Source organism: Arachis ipaensis, chromosome B6 (assembly GCF_059453495.1).
Source record: "Arachis ipaensis isolate K30076 ecotype BB chromosome B6, ASM5945349v1, whole genome shotgun sequence".
Classification (NCBI taxonomy): Eukaryota; Viridiplantae; Streptophyta; class Magnoliopsida; order Fabales; family Fabaceae; genus Arachis; species Arachis ipaensis.
This window is the reverse complement of record NC_142441.1, coordinates 20,420,397-20,436,165: the sequence shown is the minus strand read 5'-3', so window position 1 is coordinate 20,436,165 and position 15,769 is coordinate 20,420,397. Positions and strand designations below refer to the sequence as shown.

Below are 15,769 nucleotides of genomic sequence, written 5' to 3'. Positions count from 1 at the left end.
CCAACCCAGAAAAGTGTGAAGCAGTACTCCAGATGAAGAGCCCGGGGTGCATCAAAGACGTTCAAAGGTTGACAGGGAGGCTCACCGCGCTATCACGGTTCCTCGGGGCGTCGGCTGCCAGGGCGCTACCATTCTTTAACCTAATGAAAAAAGGGATAGCATTTGAATGGACCCCGGCGTGCGAAGAAGCATTCAAGCATTTCAAAGAGATTCTTGCAACACCACCCATTCTTGGGAAGCCTAAGGTCGGAGAACCACTATACCTGTACTTAGCCATAACGGATGAAGCGATGGCGGCGATTTTAGTGCGAGAACAAGGGAAGATCCAACAACCAATTTACTTTATGATCAAAGCGCTGCAAGGAGCAGAATTGAGATACAGCAAATTAGAGAAGTTGGCACTTGCGCTCCTGACCTCTTCCCGTAGATTACGACAATACTTCAAGGGTCATCAAGTGGTCGTAAGGACAGACCAGGGAATCCGCCAGGTACTCCAGAAACCCGACTTAGCGGGAAGAATGATGACTTGGGCTATCGAGCTATCCCAGTATGACTTGCAGTATGAATCCAGGCATGCGATTAAGGCGCAGGCCATGGCCGATTTCTTGGTAGAAGTAACGGGGGACCCAACCGAGGCAACGAACATACGGTGGAAGCTCCACGTGGACGGGGCCTCAAACCAAACGTTCGGAGGTGCCGGGATCATCCTGGAAAGCCCAGCCAGAGTCATATATGAACAGTCGATCAAGTTCGAGTTTCCGGTGTCAAACAATCAAGCGGAGTACGAGGCCCTTCTGGGCGGCTTAATCCTGGCCAGGGAGGTCGGAGCCACAAGGCTAGAGGTGTGCAGTGACTCGCAGGTTGTTACCTCTCAGGTCAATAGGACCTACCAGGCTAGATATTCACTGTTACAGAAGTATCTGGAGAAGGTCAAAGAGTTGAGCAATCAATTCGAGGAGGTCACGATCCAACACGTTCCGAGGGAAAGGAACACACGGGCAGACCTCCTGTCCAAGCTAGCAAGCACAAAACCAGGGGCCGGCAACCGGTCTCTCATTCAAGGTTTGGTAAAGGAACAATCTGTGGTCCTGCAATTGACTCAATCAGAACCCTCTTGGATGAACCCGATCATTGATTTTCTGGAGAAGGCAAGGCTCCCCAGTGACGACAAGCTGGCCAAAACGATAAGGTGGGAAGCGGCCAAGTATGCAATCATACAGGGCCAGTTGTTTAAAAAAGAAATCAGCCAACCCTTGTTGAAATGCCTGCATCCCGACCAAACAGACTATGTGCTCAGAGAGGTCCATGAGGGGTGCTGTGATCACCATATCGGGGGCAAAGCTTTAGCAAGAAAGCTCATCAGAGCAGGGTATTACTGCCCATTGATGATGAGGACTCCAAAGAATTCGTAAGAAAATGCATCAAGTGCCAGGAGAACGCCAATTTCCACAAGGCGCCGGCAACCGAGCTAAGCCTATTGACGTCTTTCCGACCTTTCTCACATTAGGGAATCGACCTCCTGGGACCCTTCCCGGTCGATCCAGGGCAAGTCAAGTACCTCATAGTTGCTATTGACTACTATACCAAGTGGATAGAGGCTGAGCCACTGGCCAGCATATCCTCATCCAACTGTTGGAAGTTTTTGTGGAGACAAGTGGTAACTCGATTCGGCATTCCTGAGGTCGTTATCTCTGATAATGGGATGCAGTTCACTGATAAGAAGCTCGTAGAGTTCCTTGCCGGTTTGGGCATAAAGTAAAAGTTCTCATCTGTGGAACACCCCCAGACAAACGGCCAAGTTGAGGCCGCGAATAAGGTCATCTTGCTAGGCCTTTCCCATTCCGCCTGACATACGGGGTGGCTGCTATGATACCTGTAGAGGTCGACGAGCCAAGCCCACAGTTACTTCTGGGAGGAGTAGAGGAAGCTGTAGAGAAAGACCTAGTAGACGAGGCTAGAGAAAAGGCCCATTTGTCAGAAGCAGCGCTGAAGCAAAGAATGGCCCTGCGCTACAACGCCAAAGTACTCAGGAGAGAATTTGAACAAAATGACCTGGTCTTGCGGCGCAACGATATTGGGATGCCGACTCAGGGGGAAGGTAAGCTGACGGCTAACTGGGAAGGCCTTTACAGGGTCAAAGAGGTGATTGGTAAGGGCGCCTATAAGTTGGAAAGACTCGACGACAAGGAAGTCCCGAGAACGTGAAACGCGGGTAACTTAAGAAGGTTTTATTCTTAGTCCAAACACGCCGAGTAGGCGACCTGACCAGCTCAGTAAGACCCGGGTTTCGTTTTATCATCAAATAATTTACTTTTGTTAAATACTTATCATTGCAATAGACTTGTTCAACTGCCGATTAATGTTCACTTGTGGTTAAATTTACTTTTTCCCTTTTATACATCCCATGACAACAAACTTATGATACATGCTAAACGAGGCAATGACACGGTATCCCGGGACTGATCACCCCGGAAACCAACTAAGTTAACACCGTAACAAACGGCTGTAGCAATAATGAAGCCACGACTTGGCTTCGTCAAATTACCAACGCAACGGTAAACAAATGCAAGCGACAAGCCAATACTAACAAAACGGTAATAAAATAGAACAAAAATGCACTACCGAGTGAACGGGGAAAAACAGTAATCATAAGCCGACCAGGCGACTACTAAAGCAGTTCAAAATTACAAGATCCAACATGCACAACAACAAAGTTCATCAAACTACACGACAAGGTCCACAAGAACAAAAAATTACAACACATACAAGAGTACGGAGATCACTTCTTCGGCATATCGACAATTTTGTCGTCCTTGATGGTCTTAAAGACCCCGATTGCCGACGTGTCGAAGTCAGGAGCCACGAGCTTCACTTGGGCTTTAAGGGCCTCTTCAGTCATCAAGATGGTGCTCTTCCCCTGTTTCACGGTCTCTTTGTACTTCTTCTTAAATTCTTCAGCTTCGGTTTGAGCAGTCTTAGCCAATGAGGCGGCCTCGTTGCATTCCTTTTCCAAAGCAGCCACCCGACCCTGAGCTGCATTAAGCTGGCTCTCCAAAGTCAGCTCCCGCTCGGTTAACCGGGAAACGGCCGCATCTGAAACCTTCAATTTTTCCTCAGCAACTGTGGCCTTCTCCTTGGCAGCTTTGAGTTTCTTATCGGCGCTGGACAGCTGCTCCCGAAGTGTTTCCACTTCAACCTTGAATATATTATTAGCTTGAACAGAAGCCTCGAGTTTCCTCTGCACCGACTGCATTCCCGACAACTCAAACTCGGCCTTCCTTGCGATGGCGGCACCTCAAAGGAGAGAACGGTACATCCACCTCGCCTGCCCAGGGAGGTCGGAGCCATGGAAATATTCTTCCGTGCCAGGAAGCAACTGGGAATCTATAAAGTTCCCGGCATCGAAGTTTCTCTCCATCACAGTGAGGACTCCTTCAGGACTGGAGGATGACCTCCTCCTCTTCGGGTTGCTTATGACCTTCACATCATCCTCCTCGAGTTGTGGACTGGAGGTTGAGTCCTCGCCAGTGCCCACCGCCTCGTCTCGGACGGGAGAGACACGCGCTCTGTCAGCATTCCGGGCCGGCACCTTGGCGGCATTGGGGGGAGGCACCACCTGATTCTCGTTATTCTCAGGTGGAGCTTCCTGGTTCTCGTTGGCCTGCACCTCGTCGCTGTCATCAGCAAGGAATGTATTGAATAAATTTTCAAGACCGGTCACTTTGGTAGATATTCCCACTGCAGTAAAATAGTGAAACAGGTTAGTCGTGAAATCGGCATAACAAATCGAAGCAACAGTAGCGCAAGGAATGCAAGTTAAAGCTACTCACAAATATAATTTCTAGCGACCTCCCGGTCACCCATAAGGAGATGAGGGTTCACATGATTTTTCCCAAAAATAGCCAACAATACGTCGGCAATCTTTTTGTCCACAGAAAACATTCCTTTGTATGTTACCTTGATAAAGGTATTGGACCCCGCCCCGAAACTCCAATATGTCGGGATGAGGCGCTGCCCTCCAACGACAGCCGGAAGGGATGGCGACCTTTAACTGGGCGCGCCTTGAAATACTTGTCCTTGAACCCGTGGTAAGAGTCTTCAAACAAGCCAAAAATCCTCCGACCTTGGGCAGATCGGAAGGACATGAACCCTTTCCTTGCTTTCCCTTCTTTGGAAGGATTCGTAAGGTTAAAGAGATAAAGAAAAATGTTGACGGACACCGGCAACTCTAAATATTCACACACCATCTTTAAACAGTAGATGGAAGCCCAACTGTTCAGATGCAACTGCGATGGCGCCACGGAACACCGGTTAAGGAGCGCCATTTGGAAAGGAGAAAAAGGAAGGCGAACCCTCAATTGGGTAAACATTGCCTTGTAGAACCAGATCCAGTCGGCAACTCGGCGGGAGTAGGGGTTGAGTTCGTATATCCATTCGTGAGGGGTGGGAACGAAAATATCGTAATTAGATTCCTCGTCGGTCCCGCCGCACAAGTACTCGGCTTGGCGGAACTCGGTCAGCTCCTCCTCACCCATTTGGTTTGAGGAATCCTTCACGTCGGAAGTCACCTAGGCGTACTGGTCGTAAGCCGCGCTTGAGGCAGAACCTCGTGTAATGTGACGTGGGGCCATACCTACAGTGGGGGCACCACTCAGTTAGTCTACGAGGTCGGGAGTTCGAAAAAGGTTCAGAAACTACATTTAGCCTATTCAATAACTGCAACCAAGCATGGCCGAAGCAAATCCTAAGTAAAAGCCTAAAAACTAATACCCTGGAATGGTAACCCCCTAATGCACCTACCTAACGTTAATGTCATCCAACATACAAGTCAAATCAGAAGAGCAGCATGCATACAGGAGCATAGACAATGAAGATAAAATAAACATGAAACAGAGAGCGAGGGATGAGTGCTTACCAGGACAATTGCAGGGATTCGAAAGGAAGTAAGAAAGAGCGAATGCACAAGGATACAAAAATCGCAGTAGGAAATTCGAGAGGGGGGAAGATGGAAGTAGAAAAGAACCAAACATTGAAGAGAAAATGGAACGCAAAATTTTTTTGGGGGGGGGGGGGGAGGGCGAGTTAGAAAACTAACTCAAGAAGCGCGAAAGGCAAGGACAAAATAGTCTTTACTCGCAGGGTTTGAAATAACTCATTATGAGCATTAAATGCCTAGCACGAGGAATGAGGCGACAAAGGTTATCCCAACGACAAGGAGCAGACTCACTCGCACAGGAGGCGCGTCCCCTCCACGAGCGGCCGACCAAGCGACAACGCGCAGGGGAGAATATGACGCGTCACCAACGGCACTCACGGCCATTGCTGGCGCGTTGGGGGCACTGTTACGGCCCGGCCCAAACGACGTGCTGACTGACCCGATCCACGGGTCACCCGACCCGAACGCATGGGCGTGAGACACCCGGACGTCGATCCGGACACGCGTCCTCTACAGCTCGCTGCTACAGCTGTATTGGGAAGCTTCGAGGAAGGTGGGTCTACCTTCGTGGGACCCACTCCTGACAAGGCATATATGGGGAGGGTCCTACCCCTCCCCCAAGGTACGTCACACATATCACCTTACCCATTTTTTGCCTGCACACCTGACTGACTAGAGCGTCGGAGTGTCTTTTCAGGTGGTATCTCCCTCTCCACACCAAAATCTCGGGACGTCGTCTGCTCCTGCTCCAACTCCGCAACCCAGAACCAGGCGACACCCCACCTTACCTACGGAAGGACCTCCCCAAACCGTCCGGTACCCGAGCTACCGTACAACTATTATATATCAATAGAATCACAAATAGTTTTCTCAATTGATAACCAGACCTCATTAATAGCTGCAATAAATTTTCAATTGTCACACAATAGTTCCATAAAATAGAAAACATCTTAGAAGCTAGGATATGTAATTCCATTAACTGTCCTAATAGAATCATATGTTATACAACCTTTTGAATAATTAACAAAATTCTCATATAGTAGATATCACATGTACCCGGTGGAACATAGTTTAACCTTCCGATAGAATACTCTCTCTTACGTGGATATCATTCCCTTTCTTCTCCATCATAAACAAATTGATTTGGAAATTCAGCATACGTTAAAATTTGACTTGCTTCAAATTTTTTGTTGGCCTCCATCCATGCTAAGAACATTGTACCTTTTCCTTTCTCTTGATCCATGATTTTCTCAAGATTGTCATCGTTTTTAAAGATGATATTTTGCTTTTCAGGTAAATAAAAAGTTAATCTCATCACTGAAGGCCATCTCCGATGAATATCATAAGTTAAAGTTCTCTACACAGCATTCCGTGTAAACAAATACCATAATCATAAAATTATTTGATCTCATAATACATTTTTTTAAATATGCTTTATCTTTTATATTTTCAATACCAACATACCAATACTAATATTTTAAATAAAAAGATAGAAAAATATTTATTCATCGAAAATAATTTTTCTCAACAAATTAAAATTCTTCAAGCACAAAAAAGTTTAATATTACAAATTATAACAAAATAAAGGTAAATAACAATCTAAATAAAAAATACTAAAATAAATAAATTTAAATTTATAAAATTAAATTAAATCTAAATAAATAAATTTACATTGAAGTCAATATTAAAACTCTTACATTTTGTTTTACTCATCTAATATGTGTAAATGTTTATATTAAAAAAAAAATTACAATTTAAAAAGTAACAACAACAAAAAAATTGCACCAAATTATATACATATATATTTTATATTTTACAATTCAAAAAATAACAAATTCATAAAATTTTTAAACACAATTTATAAATTATTTTTTATTAAGGGAATTGTTACAATTTAAAAATTATTAATTAATTAATTATTTTAATTTTATAAAGATCAAACCACGTAAAGTATTTTTTAAAAATATATTTATTTTTTATATTTTAATATTAACATATCAATAATAATATTTTATATAAAAAGATACAAAAAATATTTATTTCAGCAAAAACAATTTTTTTTAACAAATTGAAATTCTTCAAGTACAAAAAAAAATTAATATTATAAATTTTTTTATAACAAAATAAAATTAAAATAACAATTTAAATACAAAATACTAAAACAAATAAATTTGAATATATAGAATGAAATCTTGAAATAAATCTAAATAAATAAACTTACATTGAAGTTAGTATTAAAATTCCTAGATTTCGTTTTACTCATTTATTATGTGTAAGGGTTTATATTTAAAAAATAATAATTGATTATCTATCATCGACTTCTCTTAACAAATTCATGAATCGAGACGCAAGAGCCCTCTTAACTGAAGCATGTATCTTTTGAAAAATTTAATTTATGAGCAAATAACTTAAAATTAAAAAGTAACAATTTAAACAAATGATAATAATTTATGATTTAAAAGAGTAATATGTAAATAATTTAAAATTTAAAAATAACAAACTAACTAAATAACTTAAAATTTAAAAATAACTACTTAAACAAAATAACTTAAAATTTAAAAAATAACAACCTAAGCAAAATAACTTAAGCAATTTAAAAAGTAACAACCTCTTTTAAATTCGGTTTCTTATTATTTTGTTTTAAAATGACATTTTGTTTCTATTTTCAAATTTAAGCTCTTATTATTTTGTTTTCGAATTTGTTTCTTACTACTACTTGCTTCTTATTCTTTTGTTATTACTTTTAAATTGTTGATTTCATTATTAAACAACAATTCTAATTTTAAAATAATTTATAAAAAATTTATAAATAACTCTGTTTAAATTAGTTCAATAATATTAAGATTTAAATATCTAACTACCTTGTTAAATAAACTCAAAAACTAAATTCTTATTAATATCTAACAACCTAACCAAATAATTTATTAATTTTTTTAAATTAGTTCAATAATATTAAAATTTAAATATCTAACTTCCTTACTAATAAATTCAAAAACTAAATCCTTATTATCATCTAACAATCTAACAAAATAATCATTAATTTAAAAATAAAATTTAAAAAAATTCTAATAACTACATTTAAGCAAATAATCTTGAAACTCAACATATGAGCGCCACGTCAGCAAAAAGTCTCCCCATTTATATTTGGTCTAGAAGAAGGATTGTTTCAAATTTAAAAATTAATAACTTAAGCAAATAATAAATTATAATTTATAAATAATATTTTAAAAATTTTTAGTGATGACACCTAAGCAAATTAATAGTTCAACAATATTAAAAACTAAATAGCCAACAACCTAGGAAAGAATATTTAAAAATTCAAAAGGCAACAACCTAAGTAAATTAAATAATAAGTTATAATTTATAAATAAAATTTAAAAATTTTCTAGTGACGACACTTAAACAAATAAATTTTCAAACTCAATGTATGAGAGCCACGTAAGTATAAGAGCTCCCTATTTGTATTGGTATAAAGGTAAAGATAAAGATAAAGATACGCTTATAAAATGTGTAATATAATATAAAAAATATATTTTTTAAAATAAAAAAATAGTTGATTTATTTTATTTATTTAAAAAATCTGTTAAACATTTCATCGAGAGAATTGTCATAATACTCCAAATTAGTTTTTTAAATATTTTTGGTTGAAAATTTTAGTTATAAATATATTTTAATCACAAAATATTTTATTTTATTAGATAAATACGTTCTAATGTTAAATTCTAGTAAAAACTTTTAACAAATTAATATCAATCTTTATTTAAAAAAATCAAGAATTTATAAAAAGTATAAACTTTTTTTTGTAAGTTATGATTGTTATTTATATTTTAATATTAACATGCCAATGATAACATTTTACATAAAAAGATAGAAAAAAGATATGTTCATCGATAACAAATTTTTTTTAATAAATTAAAATCTTTCAAGAGAAAAAAAGGTTTGATATTACAAGAATATTCATAATAAAATAAGTTGAAATAACAATTTAAAAAGATGAGAATAAACTTTTAAAATAAATTCAAATACATAAATTTACAATGAAGTCAATATCAAAATTTTTAGATTTATAAAAATAAATATATGATTACCCATCATTAATTTCTAATTCAATAACATTGTACTTGGTAGATTTTCATCCTTTTCAATAATCCTCTCACTCCTAATTCCAGCAAGATATCCAATAACATCCAGAATGGATTAAAAAAAAAGTTTGTTGTCAATAAATTTGTTAAGAAAAAATACAACCAAAATTATCAATAAAATAAATAAATTTATCAATGAATCATACTTTTCCTAAAACAATAAACTTACCAACCAAATAAATCTAATCGAACCCAAGAGCATTGAGAATGTCAAAAATCACAAAATTAAATCCATATCGTGAAATACTTGACGATTCTAGAAGTATGTGCACATCGGTACTATGTTGGTTTAAATTAGTCACATACTCATAATGTGTAATTTTGAAGTTACCCACATTGAATCCAACACTAAAATATCTTATTTGATAAGATATGTTGTCTCTTAGCAAATTCACGAATCGAGACATAAGATCCTTTTTAACTGAGACGTGTATTTTTTCTCCCTAGAATTGATAAACAAAAATTAAAGAACAATTAAATTGGGATAAACATACAAATTTAAAAAATAAATAATATAAATTTAATATTATTTAAGAAATTGATAGAAAACTCATGTCTTCATCGAGTCAAACTATCTTAATTAGGTATGGTAATGGAGAGTTTCCGTATCATGGTAGTGTCCAGAACCTTATCACTCATATACGTACACACAAATTGTCAACTATAGGATTGATTTCTATAATTAAGAAAGTCTAGGAGGCCAGTATTTTTATTAAAATCTAGCCACAGCAAAAGAAAAATGAGTAATTCCACACAATTGGATAAAATATCACAACATTAAAAACATCAATGATGGCTAATTAATGGCTACAAATCACAAAACTTGCTGATCCCCTAGCACTCCTCTCTGTAATTTTGTGAGTACCAGCCATTTAAAAAAGAAGAAAAATTTTAGATTTTGGATATATGTAAAAGAAGGAATTGGTGTACTTTGAATTGTTGTGCTATACATGTCTCCTAATTTAACTTAAGTAAATAATAATTTATGATTTAAAAGAGTAATATGTAAATAACTTAAAATTTAAAAAATAACAACCTAAATAAATAACTTAAAATTTTAAAAATAACTACCTAATCAAAATAACCTAAAATTTAAAAAATAACAACTTAAGTAAAATAACCTAAGCAAATAATTTAAAATTAAAAAGTAACAACCTAAGCAAATAATAATTTATAATTTATAAATATAATTCTAAAAATTTCTAGTGACGACATGTAAAACCCAGTTAATTAATGACTAATTAATCTCTAAATTAGAATTTATTCTAGAAAGTGAGAAATGAGATTTTTATGGTTTAATATGATAGAGAATTTTAAAACGAGAATTTTGACACTAATTTTAAAGAAAACGGCCCAAGATTGGGTTGAACGGGCCAAACTGGACCAACCGGACCCAAGTTGAGCCCAATGGCCCAGGCAAGCCTCCCTTAATTAAGAGAGCTCAGCTCTCTTTCTTCCCAAAAACAAAAACACACGCTGAAACAAAGGAAGGGGAAGGAGGAGATGTTCCAAACCTTTGCTCCAACTTCAAGTGATCATAACTTTTGATCCAAAGTTCCGATTGACGCATCGTTTACGGCCACGCGACTGTGGTGTCAAGCTCTACAAAACTTACACAATCAATCTTGAGGTAAGCCACGTTTTTTCTTCGAATTTCAGCCCTTAGTTTCGAGTTTCATGGACAAAAATGTTGAAATTTGTGAGCTCCTTGTGTTGTAGGATCAAATTAACTTGAAGATAAGGCTTGTTCTTGCTTCTTTGATTCTTGGGTAAGGTAAGGAATCTCAAACCCTAGTGAAAATATTGAATTTGAGGTGTTGGGTATTGAGTTTTTATGTTTTGGTGTGATATTGTGACTTAGGCATGATATATATATATATATATATATATATATATATATATATATTGGAGATTGATTGGTGATTTTGAGAAGCTTGGGTAGGAGCTTTGTACTTGAAAAATCTGTTGGTGAAGACTTGGGACCTTGAGAGTTGAGAAAAAAGTGAAAATTGAAGTGTTCCGGGTGGAACGGGAATCGACCAAGGTATGGTTTCGATTTTCTATATCTAAAATGTAATGTGGTGTGAAAACGTAGGCTAGTGACCCTAGGATAGGGCTTTGGAATTGTTGATGTGTTTGTTGGCTAATTTGGATTGAGTTATAAATGTATGAATGATGGTGAAAATGATTATGAGTGGTTGTATTGGTTGGTGAATCACGTAATGTTGTATGTGATATGGATTAATATGTTGGATGGATGATGGAGTTGAGACTCTTGTTGATGAACATAATTTGATGTATGAAATTGATTTGTGAGTATATATGTGTATGTATATGGTGATGGATAAATTGAATGTTTGTTTGGAGGTTGAGATGTGAAATGTTGATTATGATATGAGACTTGTTAAATTGAGAATTGGCTAAATATGGTGGAATTGGTGGGTTAATGATTGAAAGCGGTTTGGAAATCATTGATGATTGGAATGGTTGAGTTTTGGGTTGATTTGGTATGGATTGGTAAGTGTATGTTTTAAAAATGGAGAGTTTATAAGTTTTGGTAAAAAATGAAATTTTGATGAACTTCAACGGATCATATCTTGAGCAATTGTTTTCGGAATTTGATGATTTTTATATCAAAAGAAAGATAATTTCATAAGCTTTAAAGTGGTTCATATTTGGTTGAAATCTGAATTTTTTGGAAGGAGATATGATCGTTCGAAATTTGGGCCAAAAATCTAAATTCTGTAACTTTTGCAGAATTTGTGATTTCTGGTTTGTGTGCACACGCACAGCCCTATGCGCACGCACAACCCGCGAAATGTTGAGCCTGTGCGCACGCACAGCGCAGCCCTGTACGTACGCACACGCAGGAACGGGGATGCTGCTGGGAGCGCTAGCGCGCTCTATGCGTGCGCATGTCCAAGGAAGTCTTCCGAGCTGTGCGTACGCACAGATCTGTGCGCATGTACACGTTGTGAATGGCTTGCTGTTGGTGGCGCTGGCACACCTTGTGCGTGCACACAACCCTGGAGATTTCGCTTTCTCTGCGTACGCACAAGCCTGTGCGTACGCACACGTTTAAAAATGCTTCTGGGCGTGCGCATGCACATCCCTGTGCGTACGCACGCGACTTAATTCTTTTCTAAAGCTATTTTTTAAGTCTTTCATATTCCCAACGAGCTTGTAACCTTCTGAGATGTTATTTCACACTTATAAACCCACAATTTTATCCCCTAAATCTTAAATTGATGTAAAATGCCTAGCAAATGAGAGTAAGCTAGGGGAGATGGTAACTTGTGGATGTTATGATGAGTTATGATGAAAGATGATGATATAAGTTTTTGAGGAGGATGGTGGAGTATTGTATATAAGATGAGCCGAATGGCTGAGTATGAAATGAGTCGAATGGCTGTGTGTGGTAATGATTAAGGCTGATTATGAACTATGATTTGTAAGCCAGATGGCTGAGATGAATATTAATGTATGGCTGTGATTAAATGCATATATGATGAATGGTTGATTATTGTGATTGTTTGCACTCTACCTATCTGAGATACGAGTTTTTCTGTGTGAAAGCAGTGGCTAGCCACCACGTGCTGCAGGTGGAGACTCGATACTCCTCTGCTGACCCTATGTCGTAAGTGTAGTCGGACACTGTGAAAGTTTCAGATGAGCTTGCCCCCGTAAATATACACCAGTGAGGGTGTTGTATATATATGAAATTATGATTTATGTTGAGTATAACTCGAGTTGGGGATGCACGACAAAGGGACAGTCCAATGGCTAGCTATCAGGACTTGTCGGGTTGACTTTATAACCGACAGATGAGACTCATCAGCCACTAGGACAGGCATGCATCATATGCATTATATGTGACTTGTATGGATTGCCTAATTGACTACATCATTACTTGCTAATTGCCTAATTGTCTTGTCTGCTTTCTACTTATGCATTTCTTTGTTTGATATACTTGTGTTTGCATCTCAATTACTGTTGGCGGTTGGTAGGGGTGTTCGCGGTGCGGTTTGGATCGATTTTGAGTAAAAAACTCATCCGATCCGAACACTACTTTTACTTGCGGTGCGGTTTGGATTGGATGCTTTAAAAAAAATCCGATCCGATCTGATCCAATTTCAAGCGGTTTGGATTGGATTGGATTTGCGGTTTTATAAATTAAAAAAATTTAATACATATAACAAGTCTCAACATCAAATTTTAAATAATCAACAATGTCATAACAAGTCTCAACAATATATTAAAAAGCCAACGATAACATAACAATAGAAATAAAATTATAGGTTAGTTAAAATAAATAAATAAATAATATTTTGAACATAAAATATTTATTAAATAATAATAATACATGAATAATATAAAAATGTATAAACAATTGAACATGTTATAAGTATAATTGTAAATATAATAATAAAATAATAATATTATAACACATTGTGCGGTTTAGATTGGATTGGATCGGTTATAAAAAGTAGATCCGAAATCCGATCCGATTCAGCGGTTTGCAAAAAATAGAATCCAATCAAATCCAAATTAGTGCGATTTTTAATCGGTTTTTGGTTTGGATTGGATTATATGAGCGGTTTAATTTGGATCGGTTTGGATTTGAACACCCCTAGCGGTTGGGATGTTTGCAGGAATTGGAATGGGATTTGTAGTTAGAATGGAGACTCTTAGTTAGTTACCTGTTTTTGATTCTTATGGATTAGAATTGTTTATATGCCTTGATTATGCAAGTGGGAGCTCTAGGATTGCCTTCGCCTTTTTCAGGACATTACATGTTAGATATTTGGGCACTGTTACCATGCTGAGAACCTCCAGTTCTCACCCATGCGGATTTTGTGGTTTTCAGATGCAGGACGTGAGGCTCCTCGCTGAGGCATGCTGGAGACTTCCTTTTGGCGGAGATCCTTGTATCTTGGGATTTTATTTTGGACATTATATACTTGTTTAGATACTTATATTCTACACTGTATATGTATTTTATATTAACTCCTCTTAGAGGTTATTTTGGAGAAACAAGTTTTGTATTTTTCCTTTTGGGTTCTTTTGGGATTACCTCCTATATATGTATATATTTACTTACATGCTCGGGCCGGTTATCTTCGCAGGCCAAATCCCGAGTCTTGGTATATGTATTTTGGCACTCTTTTGTATGTCTCCTAGCGTCAGCTTACTCTTTATCTGTTTCGTTTACGTTCTCGATCGGAGTGTTGCGCGTTTTGATTTAACGGTTTTGATTTACTCCTTTTTCTTCAAAGGCTCCTAGTTACAAAAATTCTTGCAATACTATATGTACTAAATTTTGTTTTTAGAGGTCGTAATACCTCGCCACCTCTATTTTATGACTTAAGCATAAGGCTCTGTGTGGTAGGGTGTTACACGACACCTAAATAAATAAATTCCCAAATTCAACGTATGAGCACCATGTCAGCATATGAGCTCCCCATTTGTGCTACTATAAAGATAAAGATAAAGAGAAAGTGTATTTAAAAATTTAAAAGGTAACAACTTAAGCAAATAATAAGTTATAATTTATAAATAAAATTTTAAAAATTTCTAGTGATGACCCTTAAACAAATAAGAGCTCTCCATTTGTATTATTATAAAGATAAAGATAAAAATACGCATATAAAATGTCTAATATAATATAAAAATATATATTTTTTAAAAATAAGAAAATATTTTATTTATTTTATTTATTTAAAAAATCTGTTAAGCATTTTACCGAGAGAATTGTCATAATACTCTAAATTATTTTTTTAAATATTTTTAGTTGAAAAGTTTAGTTATAAATATATTTTAATCACAAAATATTTTATTTTATTAGATAAATAAGTTCTCATGTCCAATTCTAGTAAAAAAAATTTTAACATAATAATAGAAATCTTTATTTAAAAAATATTAAGAGTTTCTAAAAATTATAAAAAAATTATAAATTATGATTGTTATTTATATTTTAATATTAACATGCCAATGATAATATTTTACATAAAAATATAGAAAAAAAATCTGTTCACCGATAACAAATTAAAATCTTTCAAACAAAAAAAAAGTTTAATATTATAAAAATATTCATAACAAAATAAGTTGAAATAATAATTTAAAAAGATGAGAATAAATTTTTGAAATAAATTTAAATATATAAATTTACAATGAAATCAATATCAAAATTTTTAGATTTATAAAAACAAATAAATATATGATTACCCCAATAACATTGTATTTGGTAAACTTGTCATTCTTTTCAAGAGTCTTCTTGCTCCTAATTCCACTAAAATATCCAATAACATCTAGAATGAATTAAAATAAAAAAAATTTATTGTTAATAAGTTTGTTAAAAAAAAATACAATCGAAATTATCAATAAAATAAATAAATTTATCAATGAATTATATTTTTCTAAAACAATAAACTTACCAACCAAATAGGTGTAATCGAACCCAAGAGCATTGAGAGTATCAAAACTCACAAAATTAAATCCATATCGTGGAATACTTGACGATTTCTAGAAGTATGTGCATATCGGTACGTTGGTTTAAATTAACCACATACTCATGATGTGTAGTCATGAAGTTACCTACATTGAGTCCAACACCAAAATATCTTATTTGATAAAATATTTCGTCTCTTAACAAATTTACGAATTGAGACACAAGAGCCTTCTTAATTGAGGC

The 15,769-nt window shown here is 35.8% G+C and overlaps 1 protein-coding gene across 1 annotated transcript; it reads left to right on the top strand.

The window, feature by feature from the left end:
• Positions 1-32: 32 nt before the first annotated feature.
• LOC107646621 (uncharacterized) lies at positions 33-1,412 on the top strand. Its single transcript, XM_016350797.1, has one exon. The coding sequence runs from the start codon at positions 33-35 to the stop codon at positions 1,410-1,412; it is 1,380 nt and encodes a 459-aa protein (XP_016206283.1).
• Positions 1,413-15,769: the final 14,357 nt, after the last annotated feature.

What these genes read in the sequence shown, in the direction of transcription:
- LOC107646621 (XM_016350797.1), top strand. Translation starts at nt 33, where the DNA reads ATGAAGAGCCCGGGGTGCATCAAAGACGTTCAAAGGTTGACAGGGAGG.